Source organism: Xenopus tropicalis, chromosome 3 (assembly GCF_000004195.4).
Source record: "Xenopus tropicalis strain Nigerian chromosome 3, UCB_Xtro_10.0, whole genome shotgun sequence".
Lineage (NCBI taxonomy): Eukaryota > Metazoa > Chordata > Amphibia > Anura > Pipidae > Xenopus > Xenopus tropicalis.
This window is the reverse complement of record NC_030679.2, coordinates 45,767,725-45,784,346: the sequence shown is the minus strand read 5'-3', so window position 1 is coordinate 45,784,346 and position 16,622 is coordinate 45,767,725. Positions and strand designations below refer to the sequence as shown.

The window sequence follows — 16,622 nt, the reverse complement described above, 5'->3', positions numbered from 1 at the left end:
TTTTTATACATCTGACTGTGCATGAGATCTGTAAGTCCAACAAGAAGCTGCTTTGCGGTTCTGCCCTTAGTCACAGAGCAATAGAAGGACATTACACTCACCAACAATGATGCATTTAAGCTTAAATATATGGCTGTTTCAGAATAGAACAATGGTGCTCCCATGACTGATGGGTACTTGATATGAGTACAACAAGGGCAGACTAATGTAGTCAATATGGCCAGTTGTGCCAAACCTTATTTATGGGACACCAAAGCAGTTGTGTTTAAATCTCCTTTGGGTGTTTATTTTCTTCAGCAGCTAAAAAACTTACCTTGATAATGTTGACCCTATGTTGTGATTGTGGTAGGGAGGACACTTGGGAACGGACCAAATTGAATAATCAGTGATATAGCAGTGAAGAACAGCCTGAACTTAAAAGTAATGTACTTGTGTATACATTAATGGTCCCCTTATAGTGGTACAGACAATAAAAAACTACTCTTCAAAATATGAATGAACGTTAAATGTTACCTATAGGCCATGTTGACCATTTTTTCCGCTTTTGTAAGTAATTCTTACTTGAAATTCCTAAGCCTGACTGTTTTTCTGACCTTATTGTCATTTACAGCTTCTAATGCTAATGGTCTCCTGCTGCACAGATATGGCAGCACCCTCATATGGGAACATGGGGGATCAGAGGGAAAATATAAAAGCATCAGGCAAATACTTTTAATGAAAATGAAAAATAACATGCAAAGATAATGTTATTATAGGTGTAAAAAAAAGTTTAATTTCTGGTGTCAGTATCTCTTTAACATCCTGCCTAGTGACAGTTTCAGCATTATTATGCTATGCCCCCAACCCACCTACATGGTTATCCCTTTAACCTACAGGTGGATCTGTACTTACTACAAACCTGCTGTTGACTCTCTCTAAGATCTGCTTTTCATTTAGAGCCATTGATTCCCCTTTCCTTTTCTTGATGCGCTTCTTCTCCAGTTTCTTGCAGGCATACATCTTCCCTGTGGCTCTCACTTGGCAGGCACACACCTGAAATTAAAGCAATTCCTTGTTGGAACAGAACATGACAATTATTTGCCCGGCGTACACAGTTTAGTGTGCCCACAAACAGATAAATAATGATAATATGTTTTCCACACTCCCTTTAATGTCCATAAAGGGGAAAATATCTTTCAGTATGTTATAAAGGGACCCACTATGCGGAAATTTTTTTAATGGTCTTTTATTTTATTTATTAAAAAAAAAAAAAAGCGTTCCTATATTAAATATTCCTGTCTGCAGATGCCTATATGGCAACCAAATAACGGGTAGACTGTAGTCAGTAGTATTCCATATCATACGATTCAGCCCTGAGTAGAATACTACTGTCTACACATGTGAGTCAGGACCCAAAACTGGATCCCAATGATGCCCTTTGATACAGTGAATATAACCTTCAAAAGGACCCACACTCCAATCTGGAGTAAATCAAGTGGGTTTTATTTTAGGAGCATTCTCAAGGATAAACGAGAGAAGTCATTTAGACTTCAGTTTTATTATTCTTATATTTACTGCTTATCCTTCTGTTGGGTCCCTACTCCTAACTGTTGCTTAGGTAATTAGGCCCCAGCATCCAGAAAGCAACTCAAGGATAAACGAGAGAAGTAATTCGGCATAAATAACTATATCCTCAAACTTTGACCTGGGGCAGAACTCCAGAATTACCATGAGACCCATTAAAACATGGTTAAGAAACCCTGGTCTCCACTATTTTAAAAAATTATTATTTAAGGTGAACTGCCTCTTTAAACAGAACATTCTTACTTTGTTGTTTATCAAGTTGGATTACAGAGAAGAAAGTTGGGAGAGCAAAGATATATTGCATTTCTTTAGGTTATCTAATTATACTTTATATATATTTATAATGGGATGCCTGTAAGCATCCTGAGGAGCTAGACAGTGCCTGTCTCCTCTATGCCCCCCCTGACCTGGCAGTTTCTGAGGTTTACACCACACTATAATGCAATAAGCAGAGACGTAGCAACATTTCCTCTCAACTTGAGGATTTTGACATTTTCTAGGTTGAGAAAGTAACTCCATGCTCTCTGCACATATACATCTTCACCTCTTTTCTTCAGGAAGACGCACTGCTGAACTGGCAATAACATAATCTATGTGCTTGTGTCATTCTGCTAGGGCAGATTTTAGAAATATGCCTAATCTTAAGCAACAATATGCAATGCCAAATGCTGCGGTTCAGCTTTATTTTGCTTTTCCATTCACAGTGCTTGGGATTTTAAATATAGACAAGCCTCTGAAATAAATCAAACATATTTTCAGCTTCTAAATTTTGGCCTATGTTTACAGATCACTGACCATAAAAGGAAGAATGCAATTAGGCCCTGAAAAGATCAGGCAGAAAAGGTCAGTGAAATCTCAAAGGAGCAGAGTACACTCTAGAACTGTGGATGCCTATGAGGGTTCAAGCAAAGGACACTGAAAATAGAGGGAGAATACACTTTGTGAATAAAAAACACTTTAGGATAGTGCCACATTCGGCTTATTCGAATCAGCTGATCCAATGGCCTCTGCCTGTTCGTGTGTGTGCACCGACAGGCACTGCCCCAGACACACAGATAGATACATGTTTCTGAGCTCAAATCTACTCTGTGTATCTGCACCCATGCTGGCACAGTGCTTGTCAGTGCAGACACAGGAACAGGCAGAGGCCTGGGGATCGGCTAATTCTTTTGCCTGCATATAAATCAGACCTGTGTGGCACTACACTTGGCTGGTAAGCACAAGGTGCGCTGCCAAGTTTACGATTTTATTGACTTATACACAAGCTGCTTTATATAATTTCGTTTTTTTATAATTCCCCTCCCCCTTAGTTTTCTGCATTTTTACAACCATAAATTACAGTGACTGTATTGCTGATCACCTAAGAACAAAGGAAACCAAGTCCTTTAGACCGATTGGGCAGCTTATCTGTCTGACGGGGCTCCCCAAATCAATATCTGCCTGAAAATCAGTTAAATAATAATAGACATTTATACATTTTCAACCCGTAGCTCAGACCTTGGTGCTGTGGTGTGCAAATAATTACTAGCCATTGGTCCTGACACTTTTAACAATAAGAGAACAACAATTATACCAACTCAGATACAAGAATGTTGCAGAGCCTATGTTAAAGGGGTTCCCCTTTACTTAACTTTTAGTATCTTATTGAATTACCTATTCCTAGCAACTTTGCAATTGGTTTTCATTATTTTTCATAGTTTTTAAATTATTTGCCTTCCTCTTCTGCCTCTTTCCAGCCTTCAAATGGCCAAAAACTACTGCTCTGTGTGGCAACAATTTTATTGTTATTGCTACTGCTTATTACTCTGTTTGTCTCTGCATGCCCTTTCCTACTCATATTCCATAATATTCAAACCACTGCCTGGTTGCTAGGGTAAAGAAGCACCTAGCAACATAATGGGTGCTGAACAAACTCGAGAGCTGCTGAACAAAAAGCTAAATAACTGGAAAACATAAAAAATGAAGACCAATTGCAAAGATTGTCAATGTCTACATAATACTAAAAGTTAACTACCTCTTTAAGTCAATCATGTGAAATCTAAAGGGGCCATATAATATAAAACAAGCAACATCTGCTAAACTTTTAATCACCTATAACAACCTACCAGCAGGTAGCATTTAGTGGTTATCTGTTTAAAAGCAAACATCTTATTAAATCGCTATAGGTAACTGCACCCAGCAGGGCAAACTTTATGCCTTTAGTTATGGGGGTTAGAAAGCTACATGTATTTTGAATATAAGGCTTGAAAGTGTCAAGACATTAATAACCGATAAATTGGAAAAAAGCCAGATTTTATCCCTTTAATTTTGCTTTGGGGCCGATAAGCTGTATGCCGAAATCAATGCAAAACCTGGGAAACTAGCAAGCTAACATTCCAGTAGGCAGGGAAGATAACAAAGCTATAAATAGCTCAGTGTGTGTTTGTGTAATTGGATATTGGCATTAATATGGAAAAGCAGGTTTGCCCGGACACTTATTTCAGTTATACTAACACACCTGGGGGTAAAAATAACGTTAGCAGTAACATGCATTGTGCTTATAGTCTGCTCTTATATAGCTCTTTTCCTATGCAAAGCACACAGTCTCCGGGGGCTTGGAGTAACAAACAGAAAATTAAGCTAAAGATAGATCCTACGAAAAGTTGGATAGTTTTTCTATATTGTCCCTAAATAGTAAAAAATTAAAGTCTTTTTTGATCACTTGATAATGTTCCAGTGAGGTCTGTAAAGAATGCCTTGCTGGAGGCAAAACAAGAGACTAGCATAATAAGTGATACTGACACAAAAAAACTACTCTTCACAATATTAATGTACATTAAAATCAGGTCATGTTGGCTCTTTTTTTCCTGATGGGTCTGCATTTGTTAGTAATTTTTACCTAGGTTCCCACACCCGACACTTCCCTACCTAAATAGAACTTCTAATACAGACTAATAACAGACTACTGCAGCACAAATATGCCAGCCTCCTCATAGACAAACATGGGGGGATGAAATAGGTAATGTAAAAGCACAAAATGATAAAGCTCATGCAAAGACAATTTTACGATAAATGTAGAATTTTTTTTTTAATTTCTGGTATCAGTATCTCTTTAAACAGCCCAACATAACATTTCAAATGGACCCATTACCTCTAAAGAGCATTAGCATTCCCTCAAAAACTGATCCATAAAGGCTGCAAATCCCTAAGGGCTGTGACAGACGGGGAGATTAGTCGCACACGACATATGTCCCTTGACGTGGACGACTAACCTCCCAGATTTGCGGAAGTTGCCTTGAGAGGAAACTTCTGCAAATTACCGCACCGCGTATGCCATCCCATCGACGATTTACATTCTCCCTGATGGGATGGCATTTTGGGGAGATTAATCACCTGCAACAAGGGAGATTTGTTGCGGGCAACTAATCTCCCTGTCTGTCACAGCCCTAAGGCTGTGATTTTGAGTGCTAGCATTTTTAGAGCAGAGGCCTGCCTGTCATTGTAAGTTACTCCATAGAGTGTTATAAGAAACAGTGACAGCCAGAGAAGGGCTTTTTGACTAACTGTGGCAGCCAAAGACTCCATGTAAAGAGTCTATTTAAGAATACTGGCACACAGAGCATTTTCTCAGCCTGTGCATAAGCGCAGGCCAAAAAACAGCCCCAAGTAGCCTAAGGCTGCATTTCTGCACTGAGCTATTAGTTGTAATAAGGGGGCTTTTAAACCGGAGTGCTTTTTATGGTCCTATACCCACAAAGGTGTGTCAGCGCAGTAAGTAGAAAAAGTTATTACATGGTCCTATACCCACAAAGGTGTGCCAGTGCAGTAAGTAGAAAAGGTTATTACAGAGTTGGATGAAGTGACACAAAATATAAAAAACAAAAAAAACAAAAGTTACTGCAGATACTAACAGCTGCCCCTAGCTCTATTTGTGCACTGATCACTAAACCATACATTACCTTGTTCCTGAATCTACTTAAATGCAGATAAAGAAATAGCTAGATTCCCACATACTAAAATGTATTCAAGGAATATGAATAGGCAATCTTGCCTCTCAAACTATAGTGAAACTGCAACAACCAGAATCTCCCAGCAAGTGTATCAGTAGGCAGAATGCTGGTAGTTGTTCTTCTGCAGCATATCGTGTCAGCCACTGCAGCTTCTTTATAAAATAATTGTTATACTTTTACTGCAGGTGGGGCTGAGTGGAGCAAAGAAAACTGCAGGAAAGGTTAACAGGAGCTTATTAAAAGAAGAAAAGCAAGATAAGGTGTGTGTGTGTGTAGAAGGGCTTCTACATAAACAGGTCAGTGAGAAGCTGAAAATAAAGGACTACTCAGGAAATGAGAGGAGGCTGGACTGGAGTATTCAGAAAGAAATATACCAATTCTGGGCAAAAAACTTGTTTTCTCACCTCTCCAAAGCCCCCCTTGCCCAAAACTCTGTACTGTCGGAAAGTGTTCTTTGTAACCGGTTGCCTGGGAACAAGACACACACATGGTCACCCGTGGGTACACAAAGCTGGGGCAATCAAATGTAGACCATCCTCCCCTCTCACCTCTCCAGGCACTTCCACTGCAGAAAGCGGTTATAATACAAACTGTCCAAGTAATCTGAAAATGGAGCCATGCTCAGGAAGTCATGAACAAGCCTAAAGGAGAGGAGAGAAACATTTGTTGCAAAAATATTTATGTACATTAAAAGTTCCCTATAGATCATGTTGATAGGGCTGCTTTTGTAAGTAATTGTTACTTAAAGGGGACCTGTGTTTGTCAAGCAAAATAAACTTCACTTAAACCATATAAATTAGTTTAATCTTATTTTCTTCAGCCTTGCAATTCACAGTTGCAGTAAGCAGGCAGGTGGCATTTTGTGGACACTGTTATTAAGGCAAGCTTTGCATCCTGCCAAAAACTTATTTTTGTGCCAGTATGGGGGGACCTGATGCCCATGTCTATGCACTGGTTACAAAATTAGATTGTGAGGAGGGAGGGGGAATGTGAGGAGTGCAGCAACATCTAAGAAGTTTTGAATTGAAAGTGAAAGTAACTGCCATGCCCACCTCTATGTCTAAGGCATAGAGGCGGGCAGGCAATATATGATTGAAAGTTGGGATTTTTAAATGCTTTTATAATCGGTATGGATGTGTTAATATAAAAATGACTTTGGGGTGCATATTGTATTTGAAATGGGCTTTTATTATACAGCTTTTTATGCCTGGGTGACAGGCCCACTTTAAACTTCCTAAACCTCTTTTGCCAACCTGAGAGTTCCTCAGCAGCTTCTAATGATAACGGAATATTGCTGCACAAATATGGCAGCCCCCTCATAGAGGAACAAGGGGGATCAGAAAGGTAATGTGAAAGCATCGAGAAAATACTTTTTTGGCAAAATTATAAATAGCATGCAAAGACAATTTTATGATAGATGTTAGAAAAGGTTTCATTTCTGATGTCAGTATCTCTCTGACAAACTATGTGGGTAGTAATCTTGAACACCTTTTCTTAAAAAATGTTAAACATTACATGTAAGATACCATATACATAATATTATAAGATACTTACTTAGAAGGCTCTTTAAAAAGCTCTTTGCATGGATTTATTTCTAGACTTTCAGTGCAACTGAGGACCATATGCTCTGGGACTTCGGTGATGTAATCTTCACTCTAGGAAAAAATAAACACAGCACTGGTAGCACCTTACTTTAATATAAAAAATATTTTTATTTTGCATAGCCTATTTATCCACTTGAAATTTACACTAAACTGTTCCTTTTAATGCACAAATATCTAACCTAGTGGCATTCTCCTTCTGTAAGCATTCCCTTGCATTTGCTGGGAAAGGCTGGCTGGGAAGTGTTTTTGGCAGTAGCCAGGGGTTAAAATTTGAAAAAAGATCATGCATTCTAACTAATATCATAACATTACAAAAGACCATAAATTACAACAAGCTTATATCAAGTAAGGATATATCAGGAAATTGCAGCTAGCGTTGTGCTTGCAGGTTGTAATCTAAGGTATAAGGGCAGTTTAGTTTAACTGGCTGTCCAGAAACAAAACATGCCTCCCAAAGGCTCAACAGACACCTCTGACTTAATTTGATTTCTAATATACCAGCCCAACATGTGAAGTAATGGATAATCAGAATGCTCTATGTACAAAGCTGGATGGCATACAGAAAATAATGCAAATAATTGAAAGGTTGCTGCATTCAGACTAAAAGTGTTTGAAACTCTGGACCTTTCATGTGTGTGCCTGCTTCTGGGTAAGTTGAATGTTATTCTAAATCCTTTTCTGGAACCTAAAGTCCCAATTCATTTAATAAGTTCTCTGGCATATTCCCAGAAAGTTCATCTTAATAATGGCCGTGGGCTCATGAAGATCTGCATTCCAAGGGAAACCAAGGAAATAATTAAAAAAATTCAACCCCCCCACTTTTTTTATACAAACAGCCTTATTTAGATACACTGCTTTTTGCTATCATTCAAATGCCATCTTATCTAAAACTTCAGCATTTGACACTTAAGGAGTCATGTCCGATTGCAAAGGAACGGTGCCAAGTGAAAAAAAAATAAGCTGTGGCTAGTTTTTACACTTTGCACCCTGCCTTACAAAAGGAAATGTCCCCTTAAGTCTCAACAACAGGAGTTTAAATGTGAAATTAAAAAGTCAAAACATTTTTGGTAAAGCCCCAAAGTATCAAGAAGCCTTAAGGTGGCCATACACAGGCAGATTTAAGCTATCAATTAAAGTCCTTACACAAATTTGGCAGCTTAGCTGCTAGTGTATGGGGACCCCCGACAGCCATACCCAACTGATATCTCACCAATAATCAGCCTATTATGTGGTCATCGCTCTGACCGCTCCTTCCATTGCTGTAAGCCAATCGTGTGGCCCTAGGGCCAAATTATCTAATTAGCACTATATCACCAAATGGGCAAATCTTATAATGTATGGCCACCTTAACTCTAACCTCATACTGCATTATCACTAAGTTCCACATACAAACCACCTGGCTACACACAGTACTCAAAAGGTATTGAACTCTGTAAATACCTTTCTTCTTTCTAAAATAATTGAAATTACACAATTTCATTGTTTAAGTTATTTGTAACCATAACTTTTTAGAAACATTATCTCTGGCCCATTCTCTGCCCTGTTGGTTGTTACTTTTGAAACAATGTAAAACAAGCCGGCTGATTGAAAGACTTGCGAAGAAACATTTTATGACAGACTTCTGCTACATTGTTTAAAGAGACAGAACCAGTAGTGCAGAAAGAGACATAAAATGCTGCGTTTAACACCAATTGCACATACAAGTACTTTTAAAATCACTGAAAATGTGTAATTTACATCCCATCTGAAGCATGAAAAGTATCAAGAGATGCACTGGGGATGTGTGAGGATCAGTAGTTAATGCTTGGCAGTGTAAACACTTCTCTTGAAGGCAAAATATGACCAATTAATAGTATTGTGAGCAGGTTTACATTTACTTTAATAAATATTCACAAAAGTGAATACATTATTCTTGAAAGAAAGCCTGAAGCTGGCCATACACATACCAATAGGCACATGCATCCCCAAAAGATCTATGGATATCGGTCAGTTTGAGGACCAAGGTGGTTTGAAAAATTCATCTATTGATACTGTGCTGGCCAAAGCATTGTGCATTAACATATAAGGAAGTGAAAACAGTTGTAATTGTTTGTATTGTTGAGATGATTTAAAGTAACAACAGAAAGGTGGCCAAAACCATGTATGGATACTGGTTTGGTATCTATCACAGCCCATAAGTCAACTGGTTGGATACTGTACAGGATCAGCCAGTGTATGGCTGCCTACTGAGCTTGTTACAAATGCATAGGAGTCCCAATTTTCCGAATTGATGTTATGTGGCCTTATCATCAGGGTTTTTACAAACTCATTGTGTGTGTGCAAATATTCATTTTTTTTGTACAAAAGTATAATGCATATATAATTGTTTTCAGCCCTTCAAATGTGTCTCCTTTTTGACAGGAAGCAGCTTTTTTACTGGCAACTGCTTTCTAACGCCAAAGGTGAGAAAAACAGTAGTGGTTAGCTCTGCTGACTTGCTGGTGGGGTCCTTAGTTTTCCCACGTCTGTGCAGGTTTCCTTCAAATATTCTAGTTTCTTTTCACACTATAAAAACCAGTTACCTAGCTCCAAGGCCACTGGGGCATGGACTGATTTTAATTATAATAAAATCTCTACAAAAAAATGCCCAGTTTGTTGGTGCTATAAATAAGGAATAATAATAAGAGAACAACTTATGCACTTTGTTTTGACAAGGAGATTTGTGGGAAACAAATATGTTTGCTTTCTCCCACCACCCTGGTATAAACAAAGAAAATCCATGTACCACATGCCTTACAGCTTTGGGGGTTACATGGCTGGGGGGTGGGGAGTATGACCTACTTGTCTTGACAAAAACTCCTGCACAAAACCTGCCTGTTCAGTTCAGGATGTTATGTAGAAATGTGTTCATATGTTGGATTTGCAAACATCTGGAAGTCGTTAAGCTGATGCTTCTCTCTACATTTAATAAAACATGCCTCATATGATTCTGCTTGAATTAGAAACACTACTTAAAAAAAATATCCCATCCAGTCAACAATAACTAAGGAGATGTGCAAAGCAAACTTACGTGGTCGGGTATTGTAACCATGAACAGCAAATGGTCTGAGCAACATATATGGCATTTTAATGCACCGTTCAAAAAACTTAAACCTTCCTTTAAGCAGTGATTCTATATGCTGAAGCATATGGTTGCTAAAATGCACACTGGAGGGCCTATAAAAACAAGTGAAAGCCCAGGACACATTCAGTGTGATAAAACATACTAGGTGAAATAAATCGATGCTGTTAAAGGTAAAGGATGGTTGTTTCAAAACCAAGCACGGCAAGTGATTAGTCCTGATTATTTGGAAGGGAGACACTTAATCCCTCTGGCTGTGCTTCCTGCTTACAGTGCTGTAAGAATTAAAAGGACTTGAATTGGCTTAGTGGACTACATGGGCTAGGGTTATTTGCTAAATGGGGGCACCGCAGGCAATCCCAAACCTTATTGCTTGGTCTAGTTCTTTTTAAAAGACAGGCCACTGAGTTTTATATGGGTATTAAACACTTGCGATGATCAAACTCCATGACTGGCAAGCTTTAAGCACACTGGGCATTCTTCACATGAATGAGAAACATGCTGCCCAATGGCAAAATCTGGAATTGTCAGGAAGTGATAGCTCTCAAATGGTGAAGCATCACCAAAATGATTCTTGGAAAGCAGAGTGAGATTACTGGCAATCAGAAATCAATTTTGAGACAAGAAAAATAAATCATAAATCATAAATTATGTTTTAAGTCAAGGAATCCTAAAATCACCATCAGGGGGTGCCAAGTTGTTAAACACCCCCCCCCCCCCCCCCAAGTGATTCTGGTTGCTCCCCTATCCTATTCTATGCAGGCATGCTGCTTCTTAAAGGGGAAAAAAGAACCAGACCAGGGCACATTACACAAAACTAATGGCAAAACAATGCAATATGTTCAATTACATGTACAATTAATCAGTGGATTCACTACAAAGGTCTGCTAGTAGCAGCAGAGGCTGGCTGGAGAAGAGCATAAGCCAGGAGGTTATTATTGCATTATTAAGCCTTGCTAGGATGGGAGGCTGGTTAAGAAATGGATCAAAAAGAAATCATTAAAATAGCAGGATTTAAAGTATTACAGAGATCCCGTATAAGCTTGAGATGCACAGACAATTTCCACTGCAGTCTGTAAGTAGAAGATGGAATCAGATTGGTTTAACTAGATGAGATTTTTTTTTTTGAAGCACAGTGACATTTGCAAAACTAGTTTTTCCGCATAACAGCACTACTGGGAATGTTGATCCCTTTAATGGACACATAGTAGACTTATCCAGGACATTGTAGTAAATGATGGTTTTACTTCACAGCAAAAACATGTTATTTATAAAAGGTATTCCTCAAACCAAGGGGTCTTTGCTTTCATTTATTATTTTTATAACATGAAACACACTTTAACATATTCAAAAGGAAAGTGATCCAGGTCTAGTACATCACAGCAAAAAACACTTAAGTTTTAATGGCCAAAGTAAATAATTACAAATCTCTTTTTATTATGGGTAGCTGGGCCTGGAGCAAACTTTGCACTTGTTACTACTTTCTGCCTAATGTTGTAGGAGAGTGTGGAGTCAAACCGGAGTCCCTGTATCACAAAAAAATCATCCTTTGAAACCCAAGAACAGCTTAGTATCCATGTGAGACCCCACAGCCTTACTACAAACTTCCCAGCTTCTATACTTTGGCCACTTTCTCTTGATGGAAGCACAAGTATAAAACAATACCCAAGAACAAGGTAAGAAAAAGCTTACAGTACTTAACTGTGGACCATTAGTTTCTGACATACACCTATCACAGCCACAACATATAATAAAAATGGTCTGATTTGATATTTTACCGTAGCAGTGAGATATTTTTCAATCAGTTGCTGCCCGCATTCTTTACGCTTTTCATCAGGAGATACTTCATATTCAGCCTTCAAATAACAGTGAAAAGGTGAAGGTAGCAAAGGTATTTCCAAAGTATTGAAGCGTGCCACCCTCCCCCTGTAGGCTCAATACTTACAACAGCATCAAGAAAGCGCACACATCTTAGTAACTCCGGCCGCGTCTCACAAAACTGGCGGAAAAGAAGGCGTCCTATAGGCTGTCGGTCACAAAGACTGTGATAATCTCGCTCTACAGCAAAGAAAGGCATTAAAGACCAGTATCATGAATCAGTTAATAAGATAAGTCAAAAATATATAATCATGTATATATATCTACAGGTAGTTAGAATGTGACTGTAGAAACATGCTGTGTACTACTGCAGTGATCATTCTCAAGTGAACCATCCCAGACAGGGCCAGTGCCCTGGAAACAGCTGTAGAGACTGCAACACTGGGGTTCATTTCTCAAGATTTACGAACACTGAGCAATTTGCCCAGTGCAGTACCCTATAGCAACTGATCAGCAATCAGCACTGAAAGCAAACCTCTAAGCCTTAATGGCACATGGGGCAATTGTCCGTGGGTGCTATCCGTGTCCTGTTGCTGCTCATAATGTTATGTAGCAGAAAGTGCCTTGACTGATTTATAAAGTAATAACAGGTGAATGTCAGCAGCAAAAGCCTTTCTTGTTCAATATTAGGTTAAAATGTAGAGCTAGGACAGGGCCACAGGGATTTGCCTGCACCAGTGCCTATCGCTTGAGGCACATGCTCACGATTGTACAAGTAGTTTGCTCCTAGTAAAAAACTTTGAGCGCTCTAACTGCATATATTGCATCAAGATATTTTGTGGTATTACACATGATTGTAAACCACCACAAAATGTCAGCAATGCCCCAGCTCCCTAACAACACACTAGAGCTGTTTAGACAGATTTGCAGGAACTATGAAGTAGCCAAAGAAATTCAGTGCAGCTATGCAAAAAAAAAAAAAAAAGCACCATGTCAGCTTTGTGGTTCTTTACAAGGCAGGATGAGCATTGGTGAAATGTGCTAGAAAATTTAGTACATGTTGCTTTTTATTAAATACAGGTATAATGGAAAGCTGTTATGTTGTTAGAATACTGTGCTAACAAGAGTTTACTTACACTTTCCATAGCTTGCAGGGCCAGATGTTAGCTTTCAGCATATTAACTGCAGCAGCCCAGCTAATTGCTGATTGGTTGCTATGCACCAAAGCAAAACTTTTCCCTGTAACTACAAAAATCAAATGTATTTTTGGGGTAGGAAGAACAAGCTTAACCAGAGGCTATTTCCATTCTAATGCAAATAGAGCTGGAAAAGCAAGTTCACTTGCCTGAAGGCAATCTCAGAGAAAGTCAGGAGGTCACACTGTACCAATCTGAGGTCATAGATACAAATATAAAGAGGTGGCAGGTTGTGGAAACTGCACCGCAATGTAATAACACCGGCCTAACATATTTGTGCCTAGCCTGTCGTGCAATATGAACATATAATAGTGTGCGCCTCCACACACAGAGATACAGGAAGTGGTGAAAGCACCAAGGCAAGAGGAAACGATGCAACGCTCTTAGCCAACAGTTGCGTGGGGCAGGATGTTTCTCAGCAACTGAATGCCAACCAATACAGCCTTCATCATGAACAGCTTCACACTCACCCAGACTGCGTCTCAGCTCCTCGCAGTCGCTGATATGAGGAAACTGCAGCATCTGACGCCATTTCTTACTTTTGCCCTTTCGGTTGCCCCCACCGCCTGCAAACAAATCATTCACTTGGGTCTGTTTGTGTTGGGAAGGGCACAGACAGCAAACATTTTGTGCGTATGTGACTAGGGAAATAGCAAAGTGTGCCAGACGCAAGGAGACTGTGGGAAACTTGATTTACATTGCAGGCAAATACATTTCTTTTAAGATATTCTTTTAGTGCTGCTAAATTATCAGCTACATGGATGGGCGACCTGGTGGTGCTCCAAATCTTTAAAAAAACACCCAGCAACTTATGTGGCTGTCAGAAGGGCGCTGGGAATCATAGTATCTGACACACACCTGCTCTAAACCATAAATAGACTAACTGTAGCCAAAGTGTTCCAGGCCCAGAAATTACTAAACTAAGCTGTGAGGGATCAATAATAATATTTTTATTCTATAATGATCTACATATTTGTATAAAATATATTTATTTACATATAAGAAATAACATACCTTCATTGCAAAATATAATGATACATGACCAAATAAAGGGGCAAGGGCTTTTTTGTACGTGTCATGAAACTGAGCTGAATTCAAATATCCTTATATACTACATGAGAGGGTATATCATTTAAAAGAAATCATTTTGGGGTGGGTTGTGTCACACAAATTATACATCTAAGCATTGATTATAAAGAAGCACATAACTAGGCACTATTCATGAAAGAGTTACCAAGATATGCCTGGCTCTTGTGTATTATTTATCAATATTACCATGGATATAGAATTTATTATCTGGAATGTTTGGGACATGGGGTTTTCGGGGTATACTATAAAGTAAAAAAAGGCAACATTTTTCATAAAATAAGTCTATAAACTGATAGAAAACCAGTACAGCGTGGGTGCTGATCATAAATACATGACAGGAAGGAATTTGCAGGTATTAACAAGGATCAGTGTGCTTTAGTGGAGAGAATGAGCCACAGCACTAACATTTATCGATCCTGATTATCAACTGATGCATACTGGCTTCCTGCAGGTATAATGCAACATACATGCACATACACTATTGCGTGAATGAGTGAATTCACTTGTTTCGTTTTTCTTTTTATTAAATACTGCACAGGTCCAGAAAGAAAATAGCACAGAGCAGCCATCATACTTACCTTTCCCAGGTGACCCTATGATATACTCTGACACATGCATGCACAGCAGAATATACATTTTGGTTATAAAGTGTGAGCAAGCTATGCCTGAAAAAGGTCATTAAGATAGCGGTTCTGCTGTGCACTACTTTCTTCCCCTAGACCGGTGCCTTTTTTGTTTCCAAGAAAAAGAAGCACCAGCCCTGGAAAAAAAAAGTTTCCATGTCCTTTAAACACCAATTAGAACCACTGACATCGCTATTCATAAGGATATATTTTGCAGGTTAGTCATAGTTCTTGTGTAGGTAGACAAGCTTCTCCTTTAATGGTAGACATTAATGGAAATGCAGTGTGTATAATTGCAGAGTGCAGCCTGGCAGAATAAATGTTTTATAGGCAGTAGCTCAGCCAGTGTGTATTTTCTTACATATAGCTCATTGCACACACACCTGCTGCTGTACACATGCCACCTGAACTCTGAGCTTACATTTTTTTTTACTGAAATGAGAATTAATAGAGGATGTTATTGACACAACCCAGAGGGAGACGGAGGCAAAATACTGCAATAAGTGATGTCAAGCTAAAAGCCACTTAGGCGTGGAGATGCATAAGTGCACCCTTTGTTATTCTAATTACCTCCCTAATGATATTTCCCCAGTCTCCGCCATGACTACTGTACAAATATGGTAGGGATGGGCAAACAATTATACATTTACCTAACCTGCTGTAAATGACCATTTTGATTAATAATATAGCAGTCTGGAGATACTGGAGTGTATAGAACCACAAGACTTAGTATGCCATGGTTGCTATTGTTACAGCTGCAATAACAATAATACACACACATGCATTATATGCAGTCTATACAGGTTTAACTACAGACCAACTCAAATATATTATATATATATATATATATATATATATATATATATACGCATCTATGCCCCTACAGACACAGCAATGTGCCAGACTACAGCTCCCAGCATTCTGCGGAAGCCTCGCAAGCCGCAGGGTTTCTGGGAACTGTAGCTAGGCATTAGCCGCAGGTTAAAGATCCCTGACGTACATACGTTGTACTCCTATAGCTGCCGCCCCTATTATAAACACATATGTAACTTTCCCGTCCCGACCCCCCAGTAGTGCATGCATTTAACCACGCCGCACATTCATACAGACCCTCTCTTGCTTTGAGCAGCACGGTGTTTGCTACTATATTCTCCAGCTCCATAGGTTGGCCTGGCCGTGGGCTCCGAGCCTCGGGAGGCCCCTTCACTTTCTCCCACACTCCAAGCACCAGACTAACACTGACAGAACCCCACCCACACCAGCCAATCACAAGGCCGCCGCGCCTCCAAGGTTACAGTCCATTGGCTATTGGATTTTCACAATCAGTGCTAGCCCTTTTGCCTCTGTACCTTACTGCAACCTAAAGCGTTTGAGGGAGTGGACTCGCTAGTTGGTTGAAGGTGGAGTCGGTAGGCGGGGCCTATTGCTGGATCTGGAAACGATTGGATAGTTAGCGTGTCACGTCTCGTCATTTTTACTCCGTCGGTTAGACGTCTAAAAAGAAGGGTTTGAACTAGGAAGATGCTGAGGAGATGGAGAGAGGGTGGGGCTGGTCTTTTCTAAGATGCTGTGCACGGCTCAGTTTGTTCTGCGCTCCTTATCATTATAAAACATATACATTGTAATATGTGTAGTAGATG

The 16,622-nt window shown here is 39.4% G+C and overlaps 1 protein-coding gene across 1 annotated transcript in view; it reads right to left on the bottom strand.

Moving 5' to 3' along the window:
• grk6 (G protein-coupled receptor kinase 6) overlaps window positions 1-16,338 on the bottom strand; it is a 33,142-nt gene extending 16,804 nt beyond the window's left edge. The window contains exons 1-8 of the mRNA XM_002936942.5: window positions 16,093-16,338; window positions 13,741-13,836; window positions 12,202-12,314; window positions 12,035-12,112; window positions 7,107-7,207; window positions 6,101-6,193; window positions 5,957-6,020; window positions 892-1,032 (exon numbers count right to left, since the gene is read on the bottom strand). Coding sequence (XP_002936988.1) covers window positions 892-1,032; window positions 5,957-6,020; window positions 6,101-6,193; window positions 7,107-7,207; window positions 12,035-12,112; window positions 12,202-12,314; window positions 13,741-13,836; window positions 16,093-16,144 — 738 coding nt within the window. The 5' untranslated portion in view covers window positions 16,145-16,338. The remainder of the gene's footprint in view (window positions 1-891; window positions 1,033-5,956; window positions 6,021-6,100; window positions 6,194-7,106; window positions 7,208-12,034; window positions 12,113-12,201; window positions 12,315-13,740; window positions 13,837-16,092) is intronic.
• Window positions 16,339-16,622: the final 284 nt, after the last annotated feature.